The 12,014-nt window shown below is 47.4% G+C and overlaps 1 protein-coding gene across 2 annotated transcripts; it reads left to right on the top strand.

The window, feature by feature from the left end:
* The first annotated feature begins 5,186 nt into the window (after positions 1-5,186).
* LOC105234998 (CMRF35-like molecule 7) lies at positions 5,187-11,558 on the top strand. 2 transcript variants are annotated; one of them, XM_034640308.1, is made up of 4 exons: positions 5,187-5,343; positions 9,182-9,514; positions 10,307-10,400; positions 11,027-11,558. In XM_034640308.1, the coding sequence occupies exons 1-4, from the start codon at positions 5,304-5,306 to the stop codon at positions 11,091-11,093; spliced, it is 534 nt and encodes a 177-aa protein (XP_034496199.1). In that variant the 5' UTR covers positions 5,187-5,303; the 3' UTR covers positions 11,094-11,558. The 2 variants fall into 2 exon arrangements, with proteins under 2 accessions (XP_034496199.1, XP_019649364.2); XM_019793805.2 differs by lacking the exon at positions 10,307-10,400 and having other exon boundaries at positions 5,190-5,343.
* Positions 11,559-12,014: the final 456 nt, after the last annotated feature.

Below are 12,014 nucleotides of genomic sequence, written 5' to 3'. Positions count from 1 at the left end.
AAAGGGAAGTTAAGACAGGCACGTGCAGCCAGACTTTAAGAAGGGGAAACACAACAAACAAAGAAAAAAAAGAGACAAACCAGAAACCAGGCTCTCACCTCCAGAGAAGAAGTGGTTGCTTCCCAGGGGGGAGGTGGTGGGGACTGTGTGGAATAGGGGGAGGGCATGAAGAGTCCACTTACTGTGATGAGTACTGAGTAATGTACAGAAGTAAAAACAATAGCAACAACAACAACTATAATACCAGTGAAAAATGCAATGAGACTAAAACAAGAGAGAGACAAAGGGGAATTTACACTCGATGGGACATTTATTTTTGTCTTAAAGTTGAGCTTCTATCTCATCAAAGGAGTCCTTAAGGTTCGTCATGATACTAAAAGGACCACTGAGAGCCCTTTATAAAATATATGTATTTCCAAAATATAGCCAGTTTAAAGGAATCGTCATGTGGCCATTAATGAGTAGGATCTATTCCTAACAACTCAAACCAATAAGCCTTTTTAGGACTTAGCCCAGGACACAAGAGGTGTCCAGAGAGGGCACAGAGGATGCAGCCTCCACGATACCCTAAGAAAGCAAAGACTTGAACGCACAGTTAATAAGGGTGGTGTAGTGGAAACGGCGTCTTCAGTCTCCCATGAAAATGTGAGATGCCTCCACTCACAGACCTCTCACCTGTGACATCACATAGGTGCTTCTGGAATGGGACTTTCCAGCACTAACAAGCAACGAGTGTTGAGACCACAAAGGTTCTCATGGGCTGGAACCTCTCATGACAAACACCCTTGAGAACTGGCACAACCTGACAGAGAGAAAGAGACTTGGATCCCCAGTCTGTTTGGCTGGCCTCCAAGGTGTATCCCAGGAAGTGCACCGTCTGGATGGTGGAGACCAAAGAGAATATTCTTAGTGAAGAGCCAAACTCTTAGGACATAGAAGAGAACAAAAGGAAAAATCTACCAGGTTTACCTAAACCTTGGGTCTCTTGGAGCCAAAATAACACCATGGAAGAATGTGCCACAGGGTTGGGGACTGTGGATTGTACAAAGTGTACCTTGTTGCATGGAGGTATCTTTGAGGCTGGTGGGTGACTAGTGTCCGCCTACCCCATTCCATGACCAGCTCATCCTATCACGGGAATCCACTTGAGGTGATGCGCAATCTAAAGGGTTTTAAGGGATCCACCTGTGTCCCCTAAATTTGCAACTTTGCTTCCAAGATGTCTCTTAGCAACACATGACACACAACATACAGGACATAGACCAAGGAAAACAGGGACCATCTCTGGGAAGAAATGGTTCAGTACCCGAAGACCACTCAACCAAATTGAACCAAAGAGTCGCTAAGCCCAAGGGAATAGTTCCACACTATTTTCTCCTGCTCATCTAAATTAAAAAAGAGAGAAAATAGACTGTGATTACTCTCGTTCCATCGGCCTGTGCAGATAGCCATTCTGGGAGGTTGACACGGTGAGAAATCTTACCTTCTACTGGCTCTCTGTCAGATGTCCCAAGGATGTCTCAGCTGCAGCAGTGTCGGGGGTGAGCGGTGTCCAGCTAGTTAACATATTCTGCTGACTACACCAAGTATCAGGGAGCAAGAATGTGTCATCCCATTCTTGGGGGGCAAGAGTACCTGTCCCCTCAAGGTCCTAGCTGGACCAAGAATCAAATTGACATGAGACAGATTAAAAGGAGAAAACCAAATTTAATAGTATAAGGGTGGGGAACCCACACAGACATGGCAGTCAGGCGTAATAGGGTACATATGTCATCCTGAGTTAAAAGACGGGGGTACGGGTTTGGGACTCCAAAGGGAAGGAAATTAATTCACAGGAAGATGAAAATCGGTAAATGTTTGGTAGACAAATATTTGCCCCGCTATGTAGTTGAGCTCTGCAGATAAGATTTATCCCTGGGAATAACCCTCATTCTGCAAAGATCTTGCCATTGAGATTCTTTATGTAATTAAGGGAGGGGTAAAAGTTTCTCTGGAGCCCGCATGGTCTCAAAGGCCATTAGCTCAGAATAATCTCCATGCCCAAGTGGCCCATCTTGGGGAGCCTGTCTTCAGCCCCTAGACCTCTGTTTGTGTTCACTTGTGAGGGCTGAGCCGTCTCCTATGTTTGGGGGTCTCAGTGAACGCTGGGCCTTCAATTTATGAAGGACTTATGAAGCCAGGAATTTACGATGGGGTGGGGGGCAGGAACTCTGGTCTCCCCTCAAACTTTTCCCTCCCACCCTTTCTCGACTTTTACTGGGGTGTAATTTGATAAAATAAACTGCACCCACTTCAAGTGCATAGCTTGAAAAGTTTCTCTTCCTGTTTTTACTACAACTCAAATTTTACATGCGGTACGATTTTGTGCTGTGTTTAGTTCTGTGTTCAACGCACACATCGTTTCAGGGAACCACCAGCGCACATACAAAGCAATGCTATCCGCCCCTCCCCCCGAATGGTCTTTCACTATGACTTCCGTTTCTCTAATGGCAGGCAGTCCAGCTGGTGAGGTTAGGACCTCAAATGCTGATGTGGCTTCTGTGGACTGTGGTTCCCACGTGCGCTGCCTCAGCTTTCTGCAGCCTTCCTTGCAGGGGCTCCTCGGATGTGCCCCACGTGCGCCCTCCAGTGGCCACTCTGCATCTGGGACGGTCTTCCCCAAGCTCTCAAAGTGGGTGCTCTGTCCAGGGACTGATCAGGTGCGCACAGCAGGGGCGGGATCCTGGGAGGTCTCGGGTCCGTCTCTTCAGGGGCTTCCTCTTCTGCACCCCCCAACACCATTCCCAGCTTTCAGAGCCTCCACCCCCTGCCTCCCTGGTCCTTTGGCTCGGAAGCTTGGCCAGCTGAGGCTTTTCCCTCCCCAGTCTGCTGCGTACTTTCTGTGACTGGGTTTGCTTCCAGGGCCAAGCAGAGGGGGGACAAAGAGAGAGAAGAGGCAGTGGTGGTCCCCCCCAGGTTCTGGGACCCTAACTCTTCTGGGCAGCAAGGACTCTCCTCCTTCTGCGTTCCAGCTGTCGGCCCCCAGCGGCTGCAGGTGGAATTGCAGCTTCTGTCTTGAAGCTTGCTGGGGATCTGGTGGGAGGGAAAGAAAACACAAACACCAAGAAAACTCCTGGAATCTGAGCTTTTCTACCCTCAGAGCTTCCTTTCTCTGCTCATCCTGAGCTCTTAGGGTCCCTTGTGAGCGTGCACTTCCAGGCTGTGAGCCGCAGGGTTCATGCTCAGGCAGGAGGACAGAGAAGGAAACATAACCAGAAAACTCCCAGCGGCATTGCTCCTGTACTTGGTCTGGTTTCCTTCCCCAGTCTCCTGCTAGGGTTCATTTTGCAGGATGCTCGTAGCTGCTCCACATAATGCATCTGGGTTCTTAGCTGCAGTCGGGGGAGAGGTCTGTGCAGTGTGATGACGTCATCTCACCCGAACTGGAAGCCTGCAGCACAGATGTGCAAGAGCAAAAAGCTGGAAAGAGGGTCAATGGCCAAGAAAACGGGAGTAATTAATTACGCTACAGCCACATAATGGAACACTAAGGCTGCTATTTAAATTATTAAGTAAGCACAGGTGTGGCGGTTTGGAGAGATTTCATGGTAAAATTTAAAACCTTTTTATTGGAGTATAAAATACACACAGAATGTGCACACAACAGAAGTGCACAGCTCAATACGTTTGTACAAATAAAACCACAACCACGAACCAGCACCTAGATCAAGAATCAAACACTCCCATCCCCCAGGAGGTTCTTAACTTCATAAAATATGTGGGGAAACCAAGGCAGCTAGAGAGGATGCTGGGGGCCACCTTTGGTCCTCTTCATTCTGGAATTTAGAAAACCCCTCTGGTCGCTCCTGTGAAAGCAGGAAGGGATGGAAGCTCAAAGAATCTGGGACACTAGAACACCTGTTTCACATGCTTTTTGCCCCCACATAGTCAGAGCCCCATCAGCTACGTCCTGGCTCATTTTCCATTACAGTCCGAGAACCATCAACGATCAGTCCTTGAGGCATGTTTGGGATATAAAAGAGAAGGACCAAAACAGACCAGACTAAATCAGCACATGGCCACACAGTGAGGAGAGTTTTGAAAGTTACAGCAAGCAGAGAACAAAAAAGGAGCTTTTCACATGAAACTATAATTCCTATGGCACCTGCGTGACTCAGTCAGTTATGCGTCTGTCTTTGGCTCAGGTCATGATCCCAGGGTCTTGGGATCGAGTCCCACATCGGTCTCTCTGCTCAGCTGGGAGTCTGTTTCTCCCTCTCACTTTCCTTCTGTGTTCTCCATCTCTCTCTTTCTCTCTTAAATAAATTAATAAAATCTTTAAAAAATATAATTCCTAAACTAAACATTTCATCCAAAGATTGGAAGAGAAAGTGAAAACACAAAACATAACAAAATCCTTCCAAAAGGTAGAACCGAACTCAAAAATGTGGAAAACATAAAAGAAAAAAGGAGACAAAAGAACTGACTCAGAGAGGAGAGGGAAAGGGGACAGAGGACAGAGGGAGGAGAGGACATGTGAAGAAAGAGGGAAGCCCTGTGAGAAAGTTCCTTAAGAGGGCGTTAGCATATGCAGTTTGGGCTGGGAAGTGGCCCTAGTCCACAGTCAGGGGAAATAAGTCGAGAGGTGGCTGAGGAAGTGTCTAGGGCACAATGAAGCTGATGGGAAAAGGCCACTTCTCCCTCCTGAAAATCTCCCCATGGCACCTCTGTCTTAGAGGGACTCAGGAATACAGGGGGAATTCTAAGAGGGAAGGGCCTGAGGGCCAGGATCAGGGCTGCACCAGGGCCCAGGGCAGGAGGGGCGGTCTGCGATGCACCCAGGTGGGGGGCCCAGAAGGAGACTTAGGATGGGGCTGTGTGCCCAGGAAGGCTGGGTGTGAGCCCTGAGCACGGCATTCTTCCCCACGTGTGAATCCAATGAGTCTCCATCAGTTCCTTGGACCCACACGCTGAGGGTCAGGTGTCTGGGCGCTGCTGCACTGTGTGCCCTGGCTTGCTGGCTGCTGGCTTCGCAGCTCCTCACATATCCTGGTAACGTGACACACTAGCCAGTGGGACACTTTGCTTCCCCAAATCTGAGACAAATCGTGTCAGCCATAGGATCTCAAAGGATGGCACTGCCTTTCCCCTAATTAAATAAAGTAGGAAGTAACTGAAGAAAAATATGAAGGGAAGTAGATGAGAGAAACTATAAAAGAATGATTTAGAGAAATAGAAGACACTTTGCCTCTGAGCTCAGTTCCAGTCCCTGGAGGGCAGCGGGCATCAGCCGAGCACCAGGGAGACAACCCAGGCAACAGGACATGTGGCTGCTCCCGGTTCTGTTCCTTCCCGTTGTCCAAGGTGAGTGGGGCTGGGGCTTCAGGACGGAGCACCTGCAGGGCTGGTGGGACACACACAGGGTCTGTCCTGGGGGAAATGGCAGGGCCTTTAACTCATCCAGAGACTGAGTTATTTTCAAAAAAAATCTTTAAAGTTTTTACTAATTGACAGGTACTAAGTAAGGTGTTGGAGAAAAAAAAATAAAAATAAAGAGCACAAACAGTGTCTGTTTTCTAAGGCACTGTTTGTTATCCCTGGCAGATAGATGGACAGACAGATGATGGATGGATGGGTGGATGGGCGGATGGATGGATGGATGGATAGATGATAGAAGCATGTGCACACGTACACACACGTACATAAATTCATGAATTCCAGAGGAACTTGGAAGGAGCCCAGAAGCTCAGGCTCCAGCTGAGACCCACTCCATCAAGGTGGGGTTCAGGCATCTGGATCATTTAAAAGCCTGCACAACTGGTCTCGACGTGTAGCTAGAGCCGGGATCCTCTCTTCCGAAGAGCTCAGGGTAGAGGGAGGAAGACAGGCAGCAAAAGCAGGGTGTGACAGGCTCTCTGAAGAGTTGCTCAACCCCATACATCAGCCTGCCCGAGTCCCTGCTCTGTATGAGACAAACACCAGACGGTTGTCCATTGTCGTCAGCACAATGAAAGAGACTTACTGAGTGGTGTCACCGGGGAGGGAAGACCAGAGATTAGAAGGTGTCTATTTCTGGGCTGGATGGCAAATCTTTGGAGGCAGTTGGTGCTTGAGGCTCAGAGAAGACAAGAGGTAGTAAGCCAGGACAATTTGGCTGCCCCAGCTCTGTCGCTTCTCATCCTCCAGAACCACTGGGCTCAGGCAAGAAGCAGATAGTGTCTCCTCTGGGAAGGAGGTCATCATGGGAAACAAAAAGACCGCATTTACTCATCCACTCACTTCATCATAGGGGCAGAGGTAAAACAGTCTGAATGAGAGATTGGCATGCAGAGCATTTATTGGGAAAACGTTCATGTTACTATATTCTTTTCTTTTGTTTTTGTAAAAATTTTTTCAAAATTTTAGAGACAGAGAAAGAGAGAAAGAGCGAGAGAGGGTGAGTGAGAGGAGGGGCAGAGGGAGAGATCTCAAACAGATTCCATGCTGAGTACGAAACCAGAAGTGGGGCTAGATCTCAGGACCCCGAGAACATGACCTGAGTTGAAATCAAGAGTTGGACACAGAACTGACTGAGCCACTCAGGCGCCCTGCAAGCCACTATTTTCTTAATTTGGAAGTTCATGTGGATAAAAGGATTACATATGCCTATGAGTCATAAGAGCAAAATACCACAGACTGAGAAATTTCTTTTCTCACAGTTCTGAAGGCTGAGGTGTCCAAGATCAAGGTGCAGGGAGATTCAGTTCGTGATGAAAGTGCTCTTTCTGGTTTTCAGGCAGTCCCCTTCTCACGGTGACCTCCACATTTTGCATAGGGAACGACAGACAGAGGGAGTGAGGGACAGAAACAGAGATAGAGACAGAGAGAAGGAAAGAGAGAGAAGCTCTCTGGTGTCTTTTCTTATGAGAGCACCGATCCCATCCTGAGCTCTCCATCACGATCTCCTTTAGCCCTAATGCCCACCCAAAGGCCCCATGTTCACACACGGTCCCATTGGAGTTTAGGACTTCAACGCAGGAATTGTGGGGAAACACAAACATTCAGTCCTCGCCAATAAAGGGGCAGAATTGATCAAGGGGAGACCAGTGCAGGCTCACCTATTGACACTGACGTCACTACCACCCCTGCTAAGTCCTCTTCTGCCCCACCGAGCAAAACCTGGGAATCACCGTTCCTCCAGTCACCGTCCTTCTATGGGCTGGACTTTGTCCATGGAAGCACCTGCCAGAGATTCAGAAGGGGGGAGAGCAGCCTTTCGCTCTGGGGACAGCTGACGTGTGCATGGGAGGACGAGAGAGTCAGGGTGGCTTCCTGCCTCGCTCTTGGGAACCCTTACTCTGCTGGTGGAGGCTGAAGGTAACTGGTGGGAGTTTCTCAGAGAAGTTTCAGAATCACAGCAGCGTCTTATGGGCTCTTGAGAAAGCCCATCCCGGAACTTCTGCTGTGAACACAGTGTCGGCTTCCCTCACCATGAATCAATACAGACACTGGTACATAACTGCTCATAGCAACATTTTCACTGGGCCAAAATGTCGAAACAACCCATAATTCACCAGCTGATGAACGGATGAGCTAAACGTGCCCGTCCCTACCATGGGCTGAAGGGTCCACACATCCCACCACACACATGAACCTTAACACGTTATACTAAGTGACTGAAGTCAGACAGAAAGGCTAAGACTGTAGGATTCAGTTTATATGCAGTGTCCAGAATAGAGAAATGTTTGGTCCGAATGTAGATTAGTGGTTGCCAAGGCTTCAGGGGAGAGGGAAGTGGGGGATGACAAGGGGTACAGGGTTTCTTTCTGCAGTGACCAAATGTTCTGGAATTAGAGGTGATGGTGGCACGGCTTTGTGAATTTGCTAAAAACCACTGAAGTATACACTTGAAATTCATGATATGTGCCTTATGTATCTCAATTTGTAAAGTCAGGGAAGGTAAATTCTTTGCCTTTCACACGCTTTAATTCATTTTGAGAAGGAGAAAATTATCCCTGTCTTTAACTTAGCAAATCGGTAAGAGCGCAAGTGGTCATCTGGAGGGAAGAAGAGGAATAAAACTATACATATGAGAAATTAATAACTTATGAAAGAAAAACAGAAACACTTACAAACTAATTTCACAAGTGGTTTAATGAGTAAAAAATGTGCAGGAGGAGAGTAGAAACAGGAGGAGGACGTCCTGCAGCAGGTGTAATCCACGCAAACCACTCAGCGCATGTGGTCAGAACGTGTAATTGAAGCAGATACGAACATTTTAGTTATAAAGGCTACTTTCTAATTGCAGGACTTCATGCAAATACACACTCCATGAAATAGGACTTTCTGGGAAAAACAAAATAAAAACAGAACAGATTCGAGAACCATCAAAGAGCTTGAAGAGCCAATATTCAGGGGAAAACAATTTCCAGAAACCAAAGAATTTGTCCCAATAATGAATTTTCCAGACAGTTTTGTAGATAATTTCTTAGGATTCTAAAGACAGAGAAATCTCTTTGCTTAATTTATGTGCTGATCTCAGCACGTGGAAAAGATGGAAATCTGCCAGATTAATTGTGTGAAATGAGCATCTCATATCAAACCTCAGCAGACAGCACAGAAAAAATTCCAGAAAAGAGCCTTCCTTCGGACTATAGAGCTGGAGCTGAGTATTGACAGCCAGGTTCAGCTGGCAGGCAGGGTTTCTGTGGTCACCCTCTACTGAGAAATTAATAACTTAGGGGGAAAAAAACAGTTTTCTAATGAACCAGTGTTTTCAAGTTGAGAGGTTCCAAACAAAATCCGGATTTCTGGTTACTCTAGAAAAATGAAAAGATCTGAAACCACAGAGCCCACAGATTGCATGAGGACAATGGGCTGAAGTGGACTGGGGCCTTGCCTTCCCTTGGGTCATTTGCTCTCCAGATGACGTTGGCCATGGGGACGGGGAGGGGTGGATTATCAGAAGCTGTCATTGCTCAGTGTGGACGTTTTTGTTTCTCTGAGATGTATAGCTGTGCTCTTCGGTGATTTCTGTGGTGGCTTTGACCCAGTGGAGTTTCGAAGGACAAAGTCTGTCTTGTGGAAGGTGTATTCCTTCTTTGACTGTTCTGCAACTCATCAGGCTCTTGGGTTTATTTGGGCTATTTGTGACGTAGGAGGCTGTGGCTCTGCCCTCGGGGGTGGGGTGGGGTGTGACAGGCACATGGGTTTGTGTTTTCAGGCTCATCTGTCCTTGTAGCAGTGCCCAATGCAGTGAGCGGCCCAGCGCGGGGCTCACTGACCGTGCAGTGTCGCTATGAACCCGGGTGGGAGACCTACAGTAAGTGGTGGTGTCGAGAAGTCGAGTCGTCAAAATGCTATATCCTCGTTCAAACCAATGGATCAGAGCAGGAAGTGAAGGATGACCGAGTGTCCATCAAGGACGATCAGAAATTGCGCACATTCACTGTGACCATGGAGGAGCTCAGGTGGGACGATGCAGACACTTACTGGTGTGGGATTGAGAGAAGTGGACCTAACCCTGCGGCCAAAGTTAAAGTGACCGTTGACCCAGGTAAGAGTATGTGTGTGTGTGTGGATGTGTCTCTTCAGGACCTGCTCTGTGATGGTCCCTGAGGTTCCTCTCCAGTGATTTAAGCGTCACTCAGAGTGAACTATCACACAGGGTGGCTGAGCCCTGAGTGCTCCCAGAACCCCGACTGACCCCTTGGGTTGGGAGGGACAGGGCTTTTCTTAGTTTTTTTCATGGTTCCCGACACCTCCTCCAGGACGGGATCCAGCCTTTCTGGTCATGGTTTTCTCTGTACAGAGTGCAGTGCCTGAGTCTATTGTCCATAGAGATCAAGGTGATGCAGTCCATGAACTAAAGGGACCTTCTTCAGTGGAATGCAGAGAGCCCAATTCCTGCCACTGCTTTCCTGGACCTCTGGTGTCCACGTGTCCCTGCTCGTTCTGGAGTTTAGAGCTGGGACTTCATAGCGGCTATTTCCACCCCCTGTTCCATACCCAGTGCCAGAGGGAAGAGGCCCAGCGCAGTGGGGGTGCTGTGGTTGATTCCTGAGGTCTGAAGAGGCCTCCCCAGTCGAAGGGCTGTTTAAGTCTATCAAAGACTTTTGTCTGCATCTGTGAGATGATCACATGATTTTTCTCCTTGACTCTGTTCATGTGGCATATTATGCTACTGATTTTCTCATGGTCAAACAATTTTGCATTCTTGGGGTAAATCCAATGTGGTGATGGTGTATTATCTTGCTTATATCCCAGAACTCAGCTTGTTGATTTTTTGCTTCAGACTTTGGCATTTATATTTATGGGTGATTTTTCCTATAATATTTCTTTTTTGCAGTGCCCTTGTCAGGCTTTGGCAGCAAGAGTATGCTAGTCTCATTAAACGGATTTGGGATTGTATCCTCTTTTCCTATGTCCTGGAATTTTTTTGTGTAAGAAGACATTCTTTCTTCCTCGAATGATTAGTGGATATCTCCACTGAAGCTCTATGGGTCTGGAGGTTTCTTTTGGAGAGGTTTTATCTCATTCATTCATTCATTCATTCATTCAAAGTAAGCTCTACACCCAAGATGGGGCTTGAACTCCTTACCTTGAGATCAAGAGTCACGCACTCTGCCCACTGAGTCAGCCAGGAGCTCCTTGGAGAGGCTTTTTAATAATCGATTTGATTCTGTTGAATAGTTGTAAGGTGATTCAGGTTTTCTATTTCTTTTTGTGCCTCTTTTAGCATATCATGTTATTTTTGCTAGAAATTTGTTTATTCCACCTAATGTTTCAAATTTACTGGCATAAACTCGTTTAGATATCCTTATATTATCCTATCCCCTTATTACCTTTCCTTCTTTTTAATATGCTCAGGATATGGTGTGATGTACCTTTTTCATCCTGGTATTGATTATTCAGACCTCTCCTTTCATCACAAATATCTTGCTAGGGTTTTGTTTTGCTTAAAAACCAATTGTTGGCTTTTTTGATATTCTCTATTTTATATTTCTTCTCTAATTCACTAACTTTTTCTTTTCTTCATCATTTCCTTCCTTCTCCTTCCACCCGCAAGTGACCGTGCAGTGTCACTATGGCCCAGGGTGGGAGCCCTACGTGAAGTCGTGGTGTCCGGATGCTGATTTGAATAACTGCGCCATCCTTGTCCTAACCACTGGATCACGGTTGAGGAAGAACGAGCTGTCCATCAATCAGAAAAAGCACACGTTCTCCATGGCCATTTGGGGCGAGTAAAACAACTTTTGAGAACAATCAGCTGTTGTTTTGATGAGTTGCTGCCCAGGTGTTTTATAATATGGCAACCCTGCTCACACTCGAAATCCAGAATTTAGATAAGGACCCCAAACTTAGAAGTCCTCCATTATTTCCTGCTTTGCTTTTCCTGGAGCACATTTCAAAATAACCACTTGGAGTTGAGCCCGTGAAAAACCAGTCCTCTCTGTCTTGACCACCCTAAAAGTAACAGGACCTGCCACCCTGCTCTGTCTCCTGCTCGCTCCTGGTCTGGGGTGGAGGACTGCCCTTCCCAAGCTCACGGGGTGCCTCTCCCCTGGATCTGTATGCAATAAATTTTGTGACTCTCCTTCCTTTGTGTGGGTGTATTGAAACTGTGCCTGCCATTAAAACGACCCTGGGTGTTTCTTGTCCCCAAAGTGGGAGCTTGGCTGTTGAGGGGGTTCGCTGCCCACCATGTGGGTGGCTTGTGCCTCCTCATTCAGCGGGTGGTGATGGGCGTATTCTTAACTCAGTAACCAGCTCCGGCTTCTACACGCACCACGGAGGAGCTCAGGCATGGGATGCAGACACGTCCTGGGGTGGGATTAGGAGCCCAGAGCTGACCGTGGGTGCAAGCTAACCTGACCAGTGACCCAGGGAAGCACTCTTCCCTCGTGTACCCCATGCCATCTCCTTGGCAAGAGGGAGCTAGTGAAATACTGAGCAGATTCACCAACTTTTATATTCATGTAGGATTTTTAGAAAAGGAAAATTTTAAAGTACACAGAATGTAAAGTGAAATGGTGTGGTCTGTCTTCTACCCTAGT

Source organism: Ailuropoda melanoleuca, chromosome 13, assembly GCF_002007445.2.
Source record: "Ailuropoda melanoleuca isolate Jingjing chromosome 13, ASM200744v2, whole genome shotgun sequence".
NCBI lineage: Eukaryota > Metazoa > Chordata > Mammalia > Carnivora > Ursidae > Ailuropoda > Ailuropoda melanoleuca.
The sequence above is the reverse complement of the archived record's forward strand: the minus strand, read 5'-3'. Positions and strand labels throughout refer to the sequence as shown.